Source organism: Microcebus murinus, chromosome X (genome assembly GCF_040939455.1).
Source record: "Microcebus murinus isolate Inina chromosome X, M.murinus_Inina_mat1.0, whole genome shotgun sequence".
Taxonomy (NCBI): Eukaryota; Metazoa; Chordata; class Mammalia; order Primates; family Cheirogaleidae; genus Microcebus; species Microcebus murinus.
Window position 1 is genome coordinate 94,321,177 of NC_134136.1, and position 13,922 is coordinate 94,335,098.

At 49.5% G+C, this 13,922-nt stretch overlaps 2 protein-coding genes across 4 annotated transcripts in view; both read right to left on the reverse strand.

Annotated features, from left to right (window-relative positions):
• The window catches only part of RS1 (retinoschisin 1), a 284,554-nt gene that overhangs the window by 199,865 nt on the left and 70,767 nt on the right, over positions 1-13,922 (reverse strand). The window lies entirely within an intron of this gene.
• Positions 1-13,922, reverse strand: part of PHKA2 (phosphorylase kinase regulatory subunit alpha 2) — a 78,745-nt gene that overhangs the window by 1,678 nt on the left and 63,145 nt on the right. Inside the window, exons 20-31 of one of the 3 annotated variants that reach the window (XM_012784673.3) lie at positions 13,696-13,784; positions 12,519-12,652; positions 11,624-11,780; positions 10,765-10,844; positions 10,483-10,561; positions 10,243-10,372; positions 9,538-9,639; positions 6,911-7,029; positions 6,081-6,110; positions 4,567-4,620; positions 2,588-2,758; positions 429-482 (exon numbers count right to left, since the gene is read on the reverse strand). In XM_012784673.3, the coding sequence (XP_012640127.1) occupies positions 429-482; positions 2,588-2,758; positions 4,567-4,620; positions 6,081-6,110; positions 6,911-7,029; positions 9,538-9,639; positions 10,243-10,372; positions 10,483-10,561; positions 10,765-10,844; positions 11,624-11,780; positions 12,519-12,652; positions 13,696-13,784 (1,199 nt within the window). The remainder of the gene's footprint in view (positions 1-428; positions 483-2,587; positions 2,759-4,566; positions 4,621-6,080; positions 6,111-6,910; positions 7,030-9,537; positions 9,640-10,242; positions 10,373-10,482; positions 10,562-10,764; positions 10,845-11,623; positions 11,781-12,518; positions 12,653-13,695; positions 13,785-13,922) is intronic. The other 2 variants (XM_012784674.3, XM_012784675.3) reach the window with 2 other exon arrangements.

Consider the following 13,922-nt stretch of genomic DNA (forward strand, 5'->3'; position numbering starts at 1 on the left):
TCTTCATTATTCCTTGAAGCATAAAGCATGCTGCATTGGGTGGGATAAAATCTAAGAAAAAAAAATCCATTTTTAAAAGAACGAACGGGGGACCAGTCAGCCAGGGAAGATGACGGCTCTCAGCTGGAGAGAAGGTGCCAGTGAGTGTCACATGGGGCTTGGCTCTTTTCTCTCTGGAGGATCTTAAGGGGTCTCAGGGCAAATCTAAGGAGCTTGATAGCCCAGAAACACTGTTTCTGAGGCGAAAAGGAGAGAAAAGGTGATGCTAATAAATGCAGGAAAGAAGCTTCACAAAATGTGGGGTTAAGTGGCTTAAAAAGCTCAGACCCACAAATGGCCTATCTACACATGACGAGCTTGAAAGGAGCACCAGTGGTCACAGTGCAAGAAGGGGGTAGGGGCTGGCATGTGGCCTTTTCTCATCATACCTCTTGGGTCGTTGAAGATGGGAGGACATAACCATCGATGGAGAGACCGTGGCACTGGAGGCAGAACACACACATTTCAGTGACATTGCAGAACATGACAAGTGCGTGCGCGTGCACACACACATGCACGAGCACACACGCGCACACAGCACTCTCTCTGCCCTGGAAACCTGCGTGAGGGCTGGAGCACGCCAGACTGTCAGAGTTATTTTTAGAGAGCTTGTTCTCACTGCCCACAGGCTGTGTTTTCGGTGGAATGATTCTAGGGAAAGCAGGAGGCATCTTTCAGATCTTGAACGAACAATGCCCTGGGGAGCTGACGAGTCCTCCCTGGAGGTTCCACATCTCGCTCGGCAACCCTGCCCTGGTGGCTGCCAGGCCCCCTTTGGTGCCGTAATAAAGGGAGATTTTCATGGCTCCTGCTGGTGAGGTAACGCTTCTGTGCCTTTGCAGGCATCTATTTTTGAGATTTCTATAATAAGCACCAATCACAAAAGACTCCAGCACATGCACAGACACGCACACGCACACCCATGTATATAAATACCAAGAGCCGGCTCAACACAAAATGCTGCTTTTTCATAATAAAAGCATCTTGGTATCGGGCCAGTGGAAGTCCGGATGGAAGCATGTGATGCCCCAGGAACAGTGGGGACGATTTTCTAGGAACAGTTTGTTCTGGTCCAATTGGCCACCTTCTAAATCCCAATGTCCCGGGCGCGGTGTCCCCAGCAACCCCAGGGCAGGGCGACAGGAAATGTTCCTGCTTGCTGAACAGAGGATGAGAACGGAGGACCAGAGGCATCTGCTGGTTCCCATGTGGGTCCCTGGGCACCAGGAGTCCCTGGTGCCTGCTCTGACCTCCTTGCACCCCTGCAGCGGCTATGAGGAAGACCTCGGACAGCACAAAATACAGAGGCCAAAAGCTCCCAACAGGCCAGGGCCCCACTGCAGAAAGAACACGGACTGAATGTGGCTCTGGGGGGACTTGTCGTGTGCTCACATCTGGGATTATTGTTCTCTCTTCTACTGTGAAACGAGCTAAAAAGAAATAGTTTAGGGGAAAAACAATCCGTCTTGGTTTGCACAGGAGCTTTAAATTGTCCCCCTGTGTAAAAGGAAAGACAAGCTCTGGTGGGGCCCAGGGAGGCACACAAATGCTCTGAGGCCAATGTGGGAGGGAGATGGAATGTGGGGAGCAGAGAACAAGGGGGCCTGTCTTCCCATGATGCTACCCCCCCCATGGAGTTCAGACGGGCTCCCCTGTGCTCAGGCGGGCGTGGGCGTATTCTTCAGCTGCGTCACCTCCCATGTTCCCAGCGCCCCCAGGCATGTGGGAAACACCATGGAAAGCCCGCACTGAGCACAGTGGGGGTCTGGGAGTCTCCAAGGGAGAGGCGGGGGGTGGCCCAGCGTGTGAGAGAGATTGTGCCACCAGGGCACATGGTACCTGGGACCAGACTAGAAGCTCTCCATTTCTGTATGCCCTCGGGACCCAACTGTGCCCTGCAGGTAGCAGAGCTCAGTCATGTCCCTAAACAACAGGACATCATGCCTGCCTGAATGATCCTGCCTGATCCAGGCCCCTGCTGAACTGACACTGTAGGGCCCAGGCCTGCGGGGGCTGTTTTGGGTCATCTACATTATAGTGTTTTCATCGAAAGCCTTCCCGCCTGCTTCAGCACTTGCCTTTCTCCTGACTTTTCTATGTTTCTGAACTATGTCTACGCTGGTCGCACACAGCCTGGGCTGCCACCTTGTCTTCCTTGCTGTGGTTCCACCTACTGGTTCTCAACCAGGGGGATTTGCCTCCCAGGGGACACTTGGCAATATCTGGAGACGTTTGGTTGTCACAGCTGGGGGAGGAGGTGCTACTGGCGTCTAGCAGGGAGAGGCCAGGGACGCTGCTCACCATCCTCCAAGGCACGGGACAGTCCTATAACTGAGAATGACTCGGCCCTGAATGTGCCGAGGTGGAGAAACCCTGCCCCAGGCTGTGAGCCACTCAAGGTTGGCGTGGTGTGTTTGCTTGTTCTACAGCTATATGCCACCTGGTACCTGCAGGGGCTGCTATGCCTCACCAAGGCAGTAAGGGGGACAGTTCCTTTCCCCGGGAGTGTGCATCTCCCAGCACTGATGCCTCAGGCAGCCAAGCTCACCTTCTGCAGGATCTTCCACACCCTCTGGTAGAATCCCACGGGGACCCTGTTGATGGCCCCGTCCAGTCTTCTCCTGCGCAGCCACTGGCCCTGCTGCTCCCCCCAGCCAATGTGATGTCCTCCTGAGTCCGTCGATGATGTCCCAGTGGGCGAGGATGGGGTGCTGGACCTCTGCAAGACAGCATGTGGCCTTCAGGAGTCTCAGGGGTGTTGCCCCAGGGGAAGGTGGCCAGCATGAAGGACGCTCAGGGAACCAGTCAGAAATACCAGAATATCCCTGCCCAGAGAGCCACGCGGTTCCTTGATTCCTCCTTGTCTGCTTCTTGGCGCTGGATTCATCTTTCATGTTCTGGTTTGGTTACTTAACTCCCTCTGCACACTTCCCCAGCCCCAAGAGGCTGCATCCAAAGGACCCTGCACTCCCAGGGAGGAGGCGGAGCAGGGAAGGGAACTGAGCCCCAGGCAACACCAGCTGCATCCAGAGCCCAACCCAGGCAGTCCATCCCTGCCGCTAACTCCAGGCCCTGGTCTCATCTGCACGATGGGGACACAGTCGGACCTCCTTCAGAGAGCTGCCTGTGAGCACTCACTGAACGAAGGTGCAGAAACCCCCGAGAGTGAGCCTGGCTTGTGCCCCGTGCTCATGGGGTGTGGAGCCCGTCCCCTTGCAACGGGAGAGCTTTGAGGGCACCACCAGGCCCTGGAGCAGGTAAGCCTTTCAGGCACCTGCAGCCCAGGGCCAACGTGCCCACTTTACTGCTGCAGTGGTACAGAGAAGTGACAGTTACCTCCCCATAGGGCGGGTGCCACAGAGACCACAACATGTAACGTGGGGGAAAGGATTTGCGGGCAAAGCAAACAGCGAAGGCTGTGAGTCCACAGTTACAGGCGGGGACCACGGAGACCACGGTCTACCCATGTCCTTTCCAATCCTGCTTTCTACTTTTGTGTCCTTGGCACTGGGCTTTATCCTAATTTGGGGCAATGACAGCCTGTGAGCTGGACACACGTGCTTTCCTGATGCGGAGGAAGAGGGTGCCATCCCCTCCCCACTTCCTCTCCTGAGGCAGGACTGATTCTGGCCTCGAGGAAGTGCTGCCAGGGCGCCCACACCAGGGTGGCACCAGAGGCCAGGCCTGTGAATGGGCATGTCCCCTCCCGGCCTGCTGTCTTGCCATGGGTAGCTTCTAGCCCCTTGGCCTCCAGGTGGGAGAAGGGATAACCTTCATCCTCACACATCCCTTTGTTCTGCACTATCTGGCACTTTCATTTCTCAACGTGCAGCGTCAGATTTAAAGGGTTAAAAATGAAATGCAAATACTAAGCACACTGGCAGGGCAGGTGGCAGGGTCTTTCTCTCTGCCCCCATTGGGACTTCAAAAGATCTTAGTCTGAAAGGCAGTTAGGTCGGGTTATTCCATTGAGCTCATTACTGCCATTTAAATAAGGCAATGATTGGACACAAATACAAGTAATTACAGCCACACTCATCAGCAACTCAGCGGATTCTGTCCTCCCAGTTTCAGGAGGAAGATTGGGACTCGCCTCTGCAATGAACACATTTCCTAGTCCTCCTCTGGATGTGGGGCTCCACACCCAGCTGGGGCATCATGAGTGCAGAGCGCTAGTCCGCAAGGGTTCACTGCCATGGGCATGGAATCAGTGTCCTGAAGGTTCCAGAAGCCAGTGGGAATTGGTGAGGAGAGCACGTCTCACCTGCAGCGCACAGAGGCACATGAGCAGAGAACTGAGAGGTAAGATGGCAAACAAAGCTCAGTTCAAGAACTTCTCAGCCTTCTTCCTAGACCCCCCTCAGAATTCCCACTGGAGGAGCCCGTCGGCATCACATGAAAACATCTCAGCCCTGTGCGAGTCTGCGGGTGCCGGGGATGGGGTGGGAGCATGAGGAAGGACACGAGAGGATTCAGACATGACAAACAAGGAGGAGGCAGGAGGGACGGGACTGACACATGGTTTACCGCAGACTTGTAGGAATATGAACTGCTGGACGTGCCCTGGCTCACAGAATAGAACTACAAAACAAAAAGAGTCGACTCAGTCATGTGCAATGACACCAGGAGACACAAGCAGAGAGGAGGCACATGGAACAGCATCCAAAACACCCACGGAAAGAAGGTGCAGAGAAGGTGGGCGTGGAGAAGTTCTCACTTGGGAACACAGGCCAACCCAGCTCAAGGGCACCTGGCAGCACAGCCTGGGCTTTCTCCTCCATCAAGAACTTGCTAAATGGTCTTTCTTTAAATATTAAATGTTACCCGGTTCGAGTCGGATGTGGACGGTGCCTAATGGAGTTACGACACAATTTATTTTTCAAACTCACGGCCATCATTGCTAATATTTTATGGTAAGAGGTGTGAAAATCTATAGAGATCAACAAAATACCTGTAAGTGACACTACAATCTGCACCTCACAGATATTTAATAGACATTTGTTAAATGAAATATGATCAGGCTGACAACCTTTAGCCAAACAAGTATTTCCTCATCTAAAAATCTAGACCTGTACCCTTAGCTTTCATGAGTATAGTAGTCTATACACATGCATGGTGTTCTTGCAAAAGTGAATTGAAATTTAAAATGCCAGGACACCTATCAAATTTTGAACAGAGAATATTTCTTTGACATAAGTAGCTAAATACAAAACTTGTACTGGCTAGTTGAATCCAAACCCATGGAAGAAGAAAGGTGATCATTTTGTCCCTAATAACATGCAAGGGCAGCGTGAAATGGAGGCGGAAGAAACCACTTGTATTTGCCCATGGCCTGGCCACTGGGATGTGGAATCAGAGGGACGGTGCCACCGAGTGGCTGGCAAAGGAAGAGGTTTGGAAAGTCAGTTCCTTACTTGGAAACAGCATACATTGGAAGGAGAGATCAAGTATGTTTTACCCTTGGACAACATGTGGAATCTGCCTTTGTGTCATTAATATGCCTCCTATCTAGGTGCTCCGGGGAATAGAGACATCAGAGTGTTAGAAATGTTTTCTGGAGGGGGGAGGAGGAAGTATGTCACCAGGGTAATATAAAAGAATAGCATCCTTACATTTTTTTCCTTCCAGGGTTAAATCCCCCCAGGAGATGAGGACAGGAATAGCAGTATTCTTTCTGCTGATATAATGGGCGACCACATTTCCCCCTATTTAGTTCCCCTTTAGTTCCCTCTTTTTGAACATAAACTCCCACTGAGGCACAGCCCAGACCATCTCTTTCACAAAGTAGCCTACAAAGCCGAAGAGTTTGATAAATGGATTTTTTTAAAGGCATGGGGCAAGGTCATTTCTCTCTTGTCTTTGAGCCCTGCTCCCTGCCTGCTGTAGCCTGCGCTGCCACGCCCACACAAGCTGGGTTGCAGGGCAGAGCCGTTCTCCACGCCCTCCCACTCTGCATCGTCACTGCCTTGCTTTCCACATTCAAGCAAGAAAGAACAGGAGGTGGACACAGGAAAGGACAAAACAAGGCAAAAATGTGTCACCTGTTCATCAGCACTAAATCGCCTAGTGATCTGAAAGTAAGAATACATTAGGACATAAAAACCAGCTTTGAGTCAAGAACATCTGGCTACTTCTATCACCCTCTGATAAGCTGGGGTCATGTTGGTCACACTGCAAGGGGTGACCCATTAGTGTATCACCAATTTGATCTGGTGGGTCCTGATCAGCATTTGAAATTGAGAAGAAAATCCAAGTGCATTTCTCACTGCAAGTCAGGGTCAGAAGGAAACTATTTCCCACCGTGGACCATGGTCAAGGCCTAGCACAGTACCTGGTACATTAGGACTGAAAAGATGTTGAGTTGTAGGCCTGTGCGGTCAGTTCAAAAGAATTTTACTGTAAATTACATAAAGGTAAACAAAGAAAAGAGATACCTGTGTCTGGTGGAGACTACAGGTGTCATGGGCCTTCCAGTCTATTTCCACGGCCCTCTCGCTCTTTCCTTTGAAGGGTGCATTTGGTGCAGAGATGATCAGTTACTTTTTGCCTGATTCTACTTTTTCAGTGGCTGTGGCCTACTGAAAAGAGTAGTTCTTGGGAACAGAGGCAAACATGGACAATGGTATTTTCTGGAATGTTCGTGTGAACACCATGTTAAGTTTAAGGATGAGTAGGTACGGGTGCACATGAGCGGCTCTGGGATATCTATCTGCGGACAGGGTGGGTTCAGATCCTGGGACAAAAGGGACCTCCCATCCTCTACAAAAAGCAGGCTGCAGTCTCAGGCCCTGAGTTTCTATTGTTTTCTGGGGTGAACCCAGGCAAGGAAACCACTGCTCTCCCCTCACTGCTGCCAAAGTGTTCTTCTTACCTGTTTCATTTCACTCCTCAGTCTGTTAATGCCACTCCTCTCGGTTTTGGTGACTCCAGTATGTCCCACCTCATGGATGGAAACAGCGAGACTAGATGTGGAGGAGTGGATAGGGCGCACTGGGGAGGGAAACACACCTTCCTTGTAGAAAACTGAAACCACCAAACTAAGCAAGCCAGAATTAATGTCTATTGACATTTTAGTTGTTATCCTTCCAGTTTTTTTTCCAGTTGTTTTTAACTCACAAATCAGAATCCTCATATACATATGCATAGATATGTAACCATATGAGGTAGATACATATATGACATGGACATACGTATGGTTCTGTGATCTGCGTTTTTGCACCTAATGTATCATGAATGTCTTTCCATAGCATTCAATATTCTATCGCATTATGTTTAATGATGGCATTTGATTTCATGAGTGATGAGTCGTCAATGATATACTTAATCCAATTTGTATTTTTCTAAAGGGTTCATCATAACTAATGTGTAGGCCTCGAACTGACCTTGCCAGGCTCTGTCCACACTCCCTTGTGACCCTTGGAATGCCCCATGGAAATGACAAAACTGCTGAGGGCTCCTGGGGGGCTTGTACCTCAGGCACCCATGGCCACAGGCTGGATGATGCAGAGGGCCCCCCTGCCAGGCTCTGTCTGGGCACTGATGCAGGCGGGAATGCACTGTGCCCAGGGCTGACAGAGCGCAGGGGCAGAAGTCAGTGCTGTGGTGGTGCACAGAGGAGGGTCCACCCCCTGGCCTAAGGTGGGAGGCGCCAGAAGAAAGGGAGATGGCAGAGCGGACAGAGCCTGATGAAGGGCCTCGGGCAGGAAGGGGAAGTGCTGGGACAGCCAGGTAGCCCGGGTTTGGAGGTGGAGGCCTGAGGGGCAGGGCGGGGAGGTTCTCTCTGCTGGGCCAGGCCACTAGCCCTCACTTCCAACTTACTACACAAGCCTTGGGACTCACATCTGTCCCTGGCCCTGCCACGAGCCCCGCCTCTGCTGTGATCACAGCGCTCATTCTAAAAGGCAAGTGTGATCATGTCACTGCTGGTTCAGAAGCTCCCAGGCCTAGCTGTTTTCAGGATAAAGCCCAAACAATCCTCCCAGCGCCAGCCAAAGCCCTACCTACTGGAGCCCTATCCGCCCTTCTGCTCCTGGCCAGCCACATTGTACCAGGCATTTGCACATGCTGGCAAAGCAGGCCCAGCCCAAAGGCCAATTCCTCAGGCAGCATCCCCTGCATGTCCCACCTGCCCATCAAACTCCACTAAAGCCACTGGAGTGACAAATAAGGAACCTGGGGACACTAACATTTAAAGGACAGCAGAGAGGGAAAAACCCACAAAGGGGCCACAAGGAGCCACAATGACCCGCCAGACAGGGAGGAAGGACACCAGGGAGGTGGAAAGCAGAAGCCAAACGGGGTCCGGGAAGCCACAAGCAGGCCTGGTTGGAGTATTCGCTGGAAATCTTCATCTCAGACATCTCAGGATTTAATCAAAATTCTAAGCCTATTTGAGCTTCCCAATTTATAAAAATTGAACAATTACAAAGGACAATTAACAAATAATGTTATATTTTAAAAAGACAGCTTGTCTTCTGTACTTACTTGCAATTAGACATGTTTATGGCTTTCAAATGACATTACCTGGTTCCTAGGTTCACAAAATCCCTAGCTTTACATCTAATGACAAATTTTTAGTAATTATCTGTGTCAAACCATGAATACTACAACGATGAGCAGAACATATTAAATATTTATCTTGCACATTTACATTTCAAGAATTGTGCATTGAAAAGAACTACAGCTTGCTTTTGGAATGAGATCTCGAGCACTCCGGCTTCAGGAGAGGAGAAAAGCCACCAATGCACATCTGTTGCATGGTGCAGTCTCTGTTTGAGGCTGGCACACACTTGGGAAAAATACAAAGTACCTAATGCCGTTTTTATTAAATAAAAGGAATGAGAGCCCACAGTGCATTTCTTTGGCTTGATGAAATAAATTCACCAATGTGTCTGCAAATCATTTAGCTTTTTTGTGAGGAGGAGAAATGATAATCGCTTCAATTATAATTAGGGAGCATTTGAGAACAAGAATCACACCAGGACGGGGGCGATTATATTTCGTAGCACTGTGAGCAGGATTCTGGCACAGATAAAAACTGAGTGAGCGAGACAGGACAACGCAAACTAACCTAGCTCGAACTGCTGTGAGGTCACAGGAGGGTTGTCTCCCTGCCCCGTGCAGGGTGGCGTGAGGCCTAGTTGAGAAATGCTTTTACCCAAACCAAGGCTGGGACTCTCGGGTGATTTGAAAGGACAGCCCTTTTGTCCTGACGCTTGGGGTCTCCCCCTGACTTCTAACACTTGTGCACCTATGATGGCACTCGGCACACCACACTCACATGCCAATTGACCCTGAGGAAGGAAAGCTCTCCCAGCAAACCCACGAGCACATCCCAAAGCTGTACAAGCAGGAAACCTGAGCCTGGCACTCCAGCCATCTCCTTAAGGTAGGAGCCTCACCTTCCCATATGCATCAAGTCCTGAATCTATAGTGCTGGTGTTGACTTGAATAGAAAGGAGGCAGCTCCCCGGAGAGGTAACAGGAGCATTTACTTACCGCTTCTCTCAACACCAAACTCTTTTCCGCTTAGAATATGGTGCAGGAGATTTTTCATATCAAAAGGGCTGAGGTTCATTAAACTTTCAGAAGCTTCTTCCCCTAAAAACAAATAACTTGTAAATGTCCCAGACACAGGGCTGGTGGCGGGTGAAGGTAAGGTGTACCTGGGTGTCGAGGGGGTGACCAAGGATGCTGTACAGGACCCACCCCACTAGGAGGACCTCACCATGGCTTCAGGGCTGAAATGCACTGATCTGTAGTGATTTGAAATGCTGCTGCTTAAATTGTTTATTTGCTTAACTCTTAGACACAGAGTTTTTCACAGTGTACTTATCCCCAGTATTGGGCTGCATCATGCAATTGGTTTTTATATTTAAACTGGTAGAATTTCTTCCAGTGAAGGTGGTACTAAAGGGGGGATAACATCTCATGGCAAAGACACTCAGTAAGGGGCTTGGATGCCAGGTGCAGAGCAGAAGGTCCTGCATTGCTTAGGAGGGTTGATGGCAAACGTCACTGGCGCTTCATCCTCCCTGATCAGGAACTTTGGCATCCTGTGCTGCATGGCTTGATGGGACTTACATCCAAATGAAAGAACCGGTGGAGGCCTGAGCTCGCCCACAGGAGTGGGAGGCCAGTAGAAAAACACCTGAGCAGGGCTTCCCCCCTGCGTGATGGTGGCCGGGAGCTGCCACATCTCACCTGAGCAGTTGAGGCTCCGCGCCAGCTCAGTGGCCATCACCTGAATGATCAGTCCGATCCGCAGTCTGAGCATCTCCACGAAGAGGCTAGGCTGGGCCCTGACGTACATAGCCAGGTAAACCACAATCTCCTGATGCAGACACACATGGAGACATGGTTTCAGAGACCCAGGGGTGACCAAGAGGCCCCCTGCCCCTCCAGGGAAGGCCGTGGCTGGAGCGCCCCACGCCAGCAGCTGACCTGTGTGAGGACGGCGATGCTGATGTCCTGCCCACTGGCCTCGTAGATGAGTTGTGTGAGCTCCTCTGGGGGAAGCGGCCTAGGAAGGAGCATCAGATCACAAACAAGATGCGGTGCCGCGGCAGTGCCTCCTTGCCCTCCATGGAAGATCCCTGTTTTTGGTGCTAGAAGTGTCCATGTGACAGTGTCTTTACAAAGCCCCTCCTCTGAACGCTGGAGAGCACTGATGTTTTCCCCACGGCTCCCCCCACAAACCTGAGGTCCCTGGGGCCAAGGACTTACGCAGAGATTGTCTTTTCTCGGGGCTCGGGTGGCAGGCCCACCGTGAGCTGCTTCTGGTGTGACAGCAGGTCCGTGCAGGCCTACACATTTGGGAGGAGAGTGAGTGTAAGAGAGATTCACAGAGATGACTGGGAGGGGCACTGCCAGTAAGACGGTAAATTTATCTTTACAAACTTTATGACTCACATTGCTTTTTATTTGAAAAATTCATACTTAGACTCTGGAGTAAGTCCCCATAGTCTCGGTGTCTCTAGTGTGTGGCCCCAGGCCTGGCTCTGCAGGGCCCATTAGCAGGCATTTAATGCCCATCCACTGTAGCAAACACAATGGACTCCCTGATATTCAACAAAGTGGAAATGAGTCCTAAGATACCGATGGTAAGAGTTAATGACCATATTATAGTCCTAAATTACCACTTTCTCCATTATTCACATATAATAAATACCATCACCTTAGCATTGTAACACTGAACTCAAATGTCTTAGAAAGTGCTTCTGGATTTTGCAGGGCCTCAGAGTTATAAATATTAATGATCATCATACTGTGGATGTGCAGAAAAAAGAGAACTCCTGTTTAAGAGGATGCCAGGCCAGAGAGCATTTTCATTCGATTTCTTGGCAAGGCTTTTTCTGTAGCTAAGAAAGAACAAAACTAATCCACTGGAATTTCCTTGCCTCTGCTTGCTTTCCCAGAGCAGCAGGCGGACAGGAGGGAGGGCCTGCTCCATCTCTAGATTAAAGAACGGGTCTCCTTTACAAATAGTGCTTGCCTCGAGCCTTTGTAACTAGAAGATGGAAGTGGAAGAGGAAGAGGGCAAATGGCTAGAGAGGACAAGGGGCAACGGCACAGTCATTCTGACCTCGGCCAGGACCTCCACTTTCTTCCTGAGCAGTCCCGAGATATATCGAATCAAGCCCCACTCCTGGTTCAAGCCGGCCTTCCCGTAGAGCTCGCTGAGAAGGTTGTGAACAGTGACCCCATGCTGTCCTGAGAGATTTGTGTCCCAGCTGGGACCCCTGTCAAGAGGTAGAAAAATCCAGAAATATGGCCCAGAACGTTTAAAGGCTGGGAGAAGAATGAATCACTGCACATTCTGCTGAGTGCTCGGGCACTCCCAGTGTCTCCATCTCCCTGACAGGGTTATGTCCTACTGAAGCGTCCCTGTGTCTTTTGAAACAGAAGCCTAACATCAGGACATTGTGGGATCCTGGCCTCACCCAGCCTTCTAGTCCTGGGAAACCAGCATCAGTAGCCAGAGAAGGGGCTGGAAGTCTCACCATGGTGAACCTGGGGATTGTGGTGGAACATAATCATGACCCAGGCTAGCCAGAAGGCCAAGAGGACTAGGAAAGAGAATGAAGGAAACTGAGAAAACTCAACCTGGCGAAGAACATAAACTCACTGCTATGGGCTAAATGTTTCCCCCTAGTTCATATGCTGAAATCCTAACCCTCAAGGTGATGATATTAGGAGGTGGGGCTTTGGGAGGTGATTAGGTCATGGGCTGGAGCCCCCTGAATGAGGTCCCTTACAAAAGGGACCCCACAGAATTTCCTTGCCTCTTCCACCATGTAAGGACACATCGAGAAGGCACCAACTAGGAGAAAGTGGATCTTGCCCTCACCAGACACTGATTTTGCCTTGATCATGAACTTCCCAGCTTCCAAAACTGTAAGAAATGAACTTCTGTGGTGCATAAGGCACCCAGTTGATAGTATTTTGTTAGAGCTGCCCAAATGGACGGAGACACTTACTTTATGACGTAAAGAATGTACAGAATGTCTGCTTGGTCTTGCAGGTTCGAACAATCTTTCAGCTGCTCAACCAGCTTCTCACAGTCCACTTCACCATCGTCATCTCTGGGCCATTGGAAGTCATCTTCGGGAGGCTGGCCACAAAAATGCCGAGAAACAGGGAGAGTGGCTGAGCGTGGGAACTTTCAGGAGATCAAGAAGTGAAACACCAACCTGGTCTTGGAACTCTCTTCTTGTGCTATGCTCCTGTTTCTCATTGACTCTTTTGTCCCTTTTTATTTATAGGCTTTGACTATTTTTGATCAGTGAATCACTGTGCTGGTCAACATTTGCAAGAAACCGGACTGAAAAGACTAACATACGTGTGAGTTTTATTTACGCAAGGTTCAAAAACAAGCAAAACTAACGCCTGGTGTTAGGAACCATGGCAGCAGTTATCTTTGGATTGGAGGGGGAGGAAAAGCCAGGAATGGGGTACAGAGGGTGGCCATTTACTGGGTATACTGGCTCAGTGACGATTCATTGAGCTCTATGCTTTATGTACCTTTCTGTATATTATGTTAGATTTTAATAAAATATTTTTTGAAAACAAAGCGAATACAAAAAGTATGTTTTAAACAAGCTAAAATTGAAGTTAGGTTAAAATAGTCTCCACCAGGCACTGAGTCTTTCTATTCATGTGGGATAAAAGCAGGGAAGACTTTTGGATAAAATAATAGATTTGGAAGTCAATGAGGAACACCATGAGATTCTATTCTGAGGAATCTTTTATGGGTTTTTAAAATGACATTAAGACATTAGGAACAAGGAGTTCTGCACCCTGTTCTGCAAGTAGTCCCACCTTGGCTGGCTGGCAGATAAGACAGGGCTGGGTGGTGAGCTGGTTTATTGCCTCTGGTGCTACATGGATTCTGGTGAGTGGGCAGAAAGGCAGTAGCCTTCTCCTACAGGCAGAGTATAAAGGTTTGCATCAAATTCAGTGTACACACTGATGTACACCAGATCCCAGACAACTAGGTGGGTCCGTATCAAATCCCAAAGCTTTCAAACCTAAAGGTCCTAGGTATCAAGGAACATTCTCTTTCTTTTAAGTTCCACCATTTAAAAGAGTTCCTGGGACCAACCCAGAATTGTAGAACATTACACTTAAAAAAAAAAGCAATTCCAAATACTTTACCTTTTTTAGGAGTGGCTGAGGAGAGTCAACAAGATTCAGTGATTTACGGTGGACACTTAGAGCATTATTTGGCAAAGTCATGGGAACAACTGCAGAACAAAAGAACAAAGAGAGCTCTCTGAGGAGGAGAAGTAATAAAACAGTCCTTTTGAGAAGTACGTGGCTACTCCTTATTTAACACAAACCAGCTGAAGGAATGATAACTTTTTTAGTTTAATTTCAGCAAG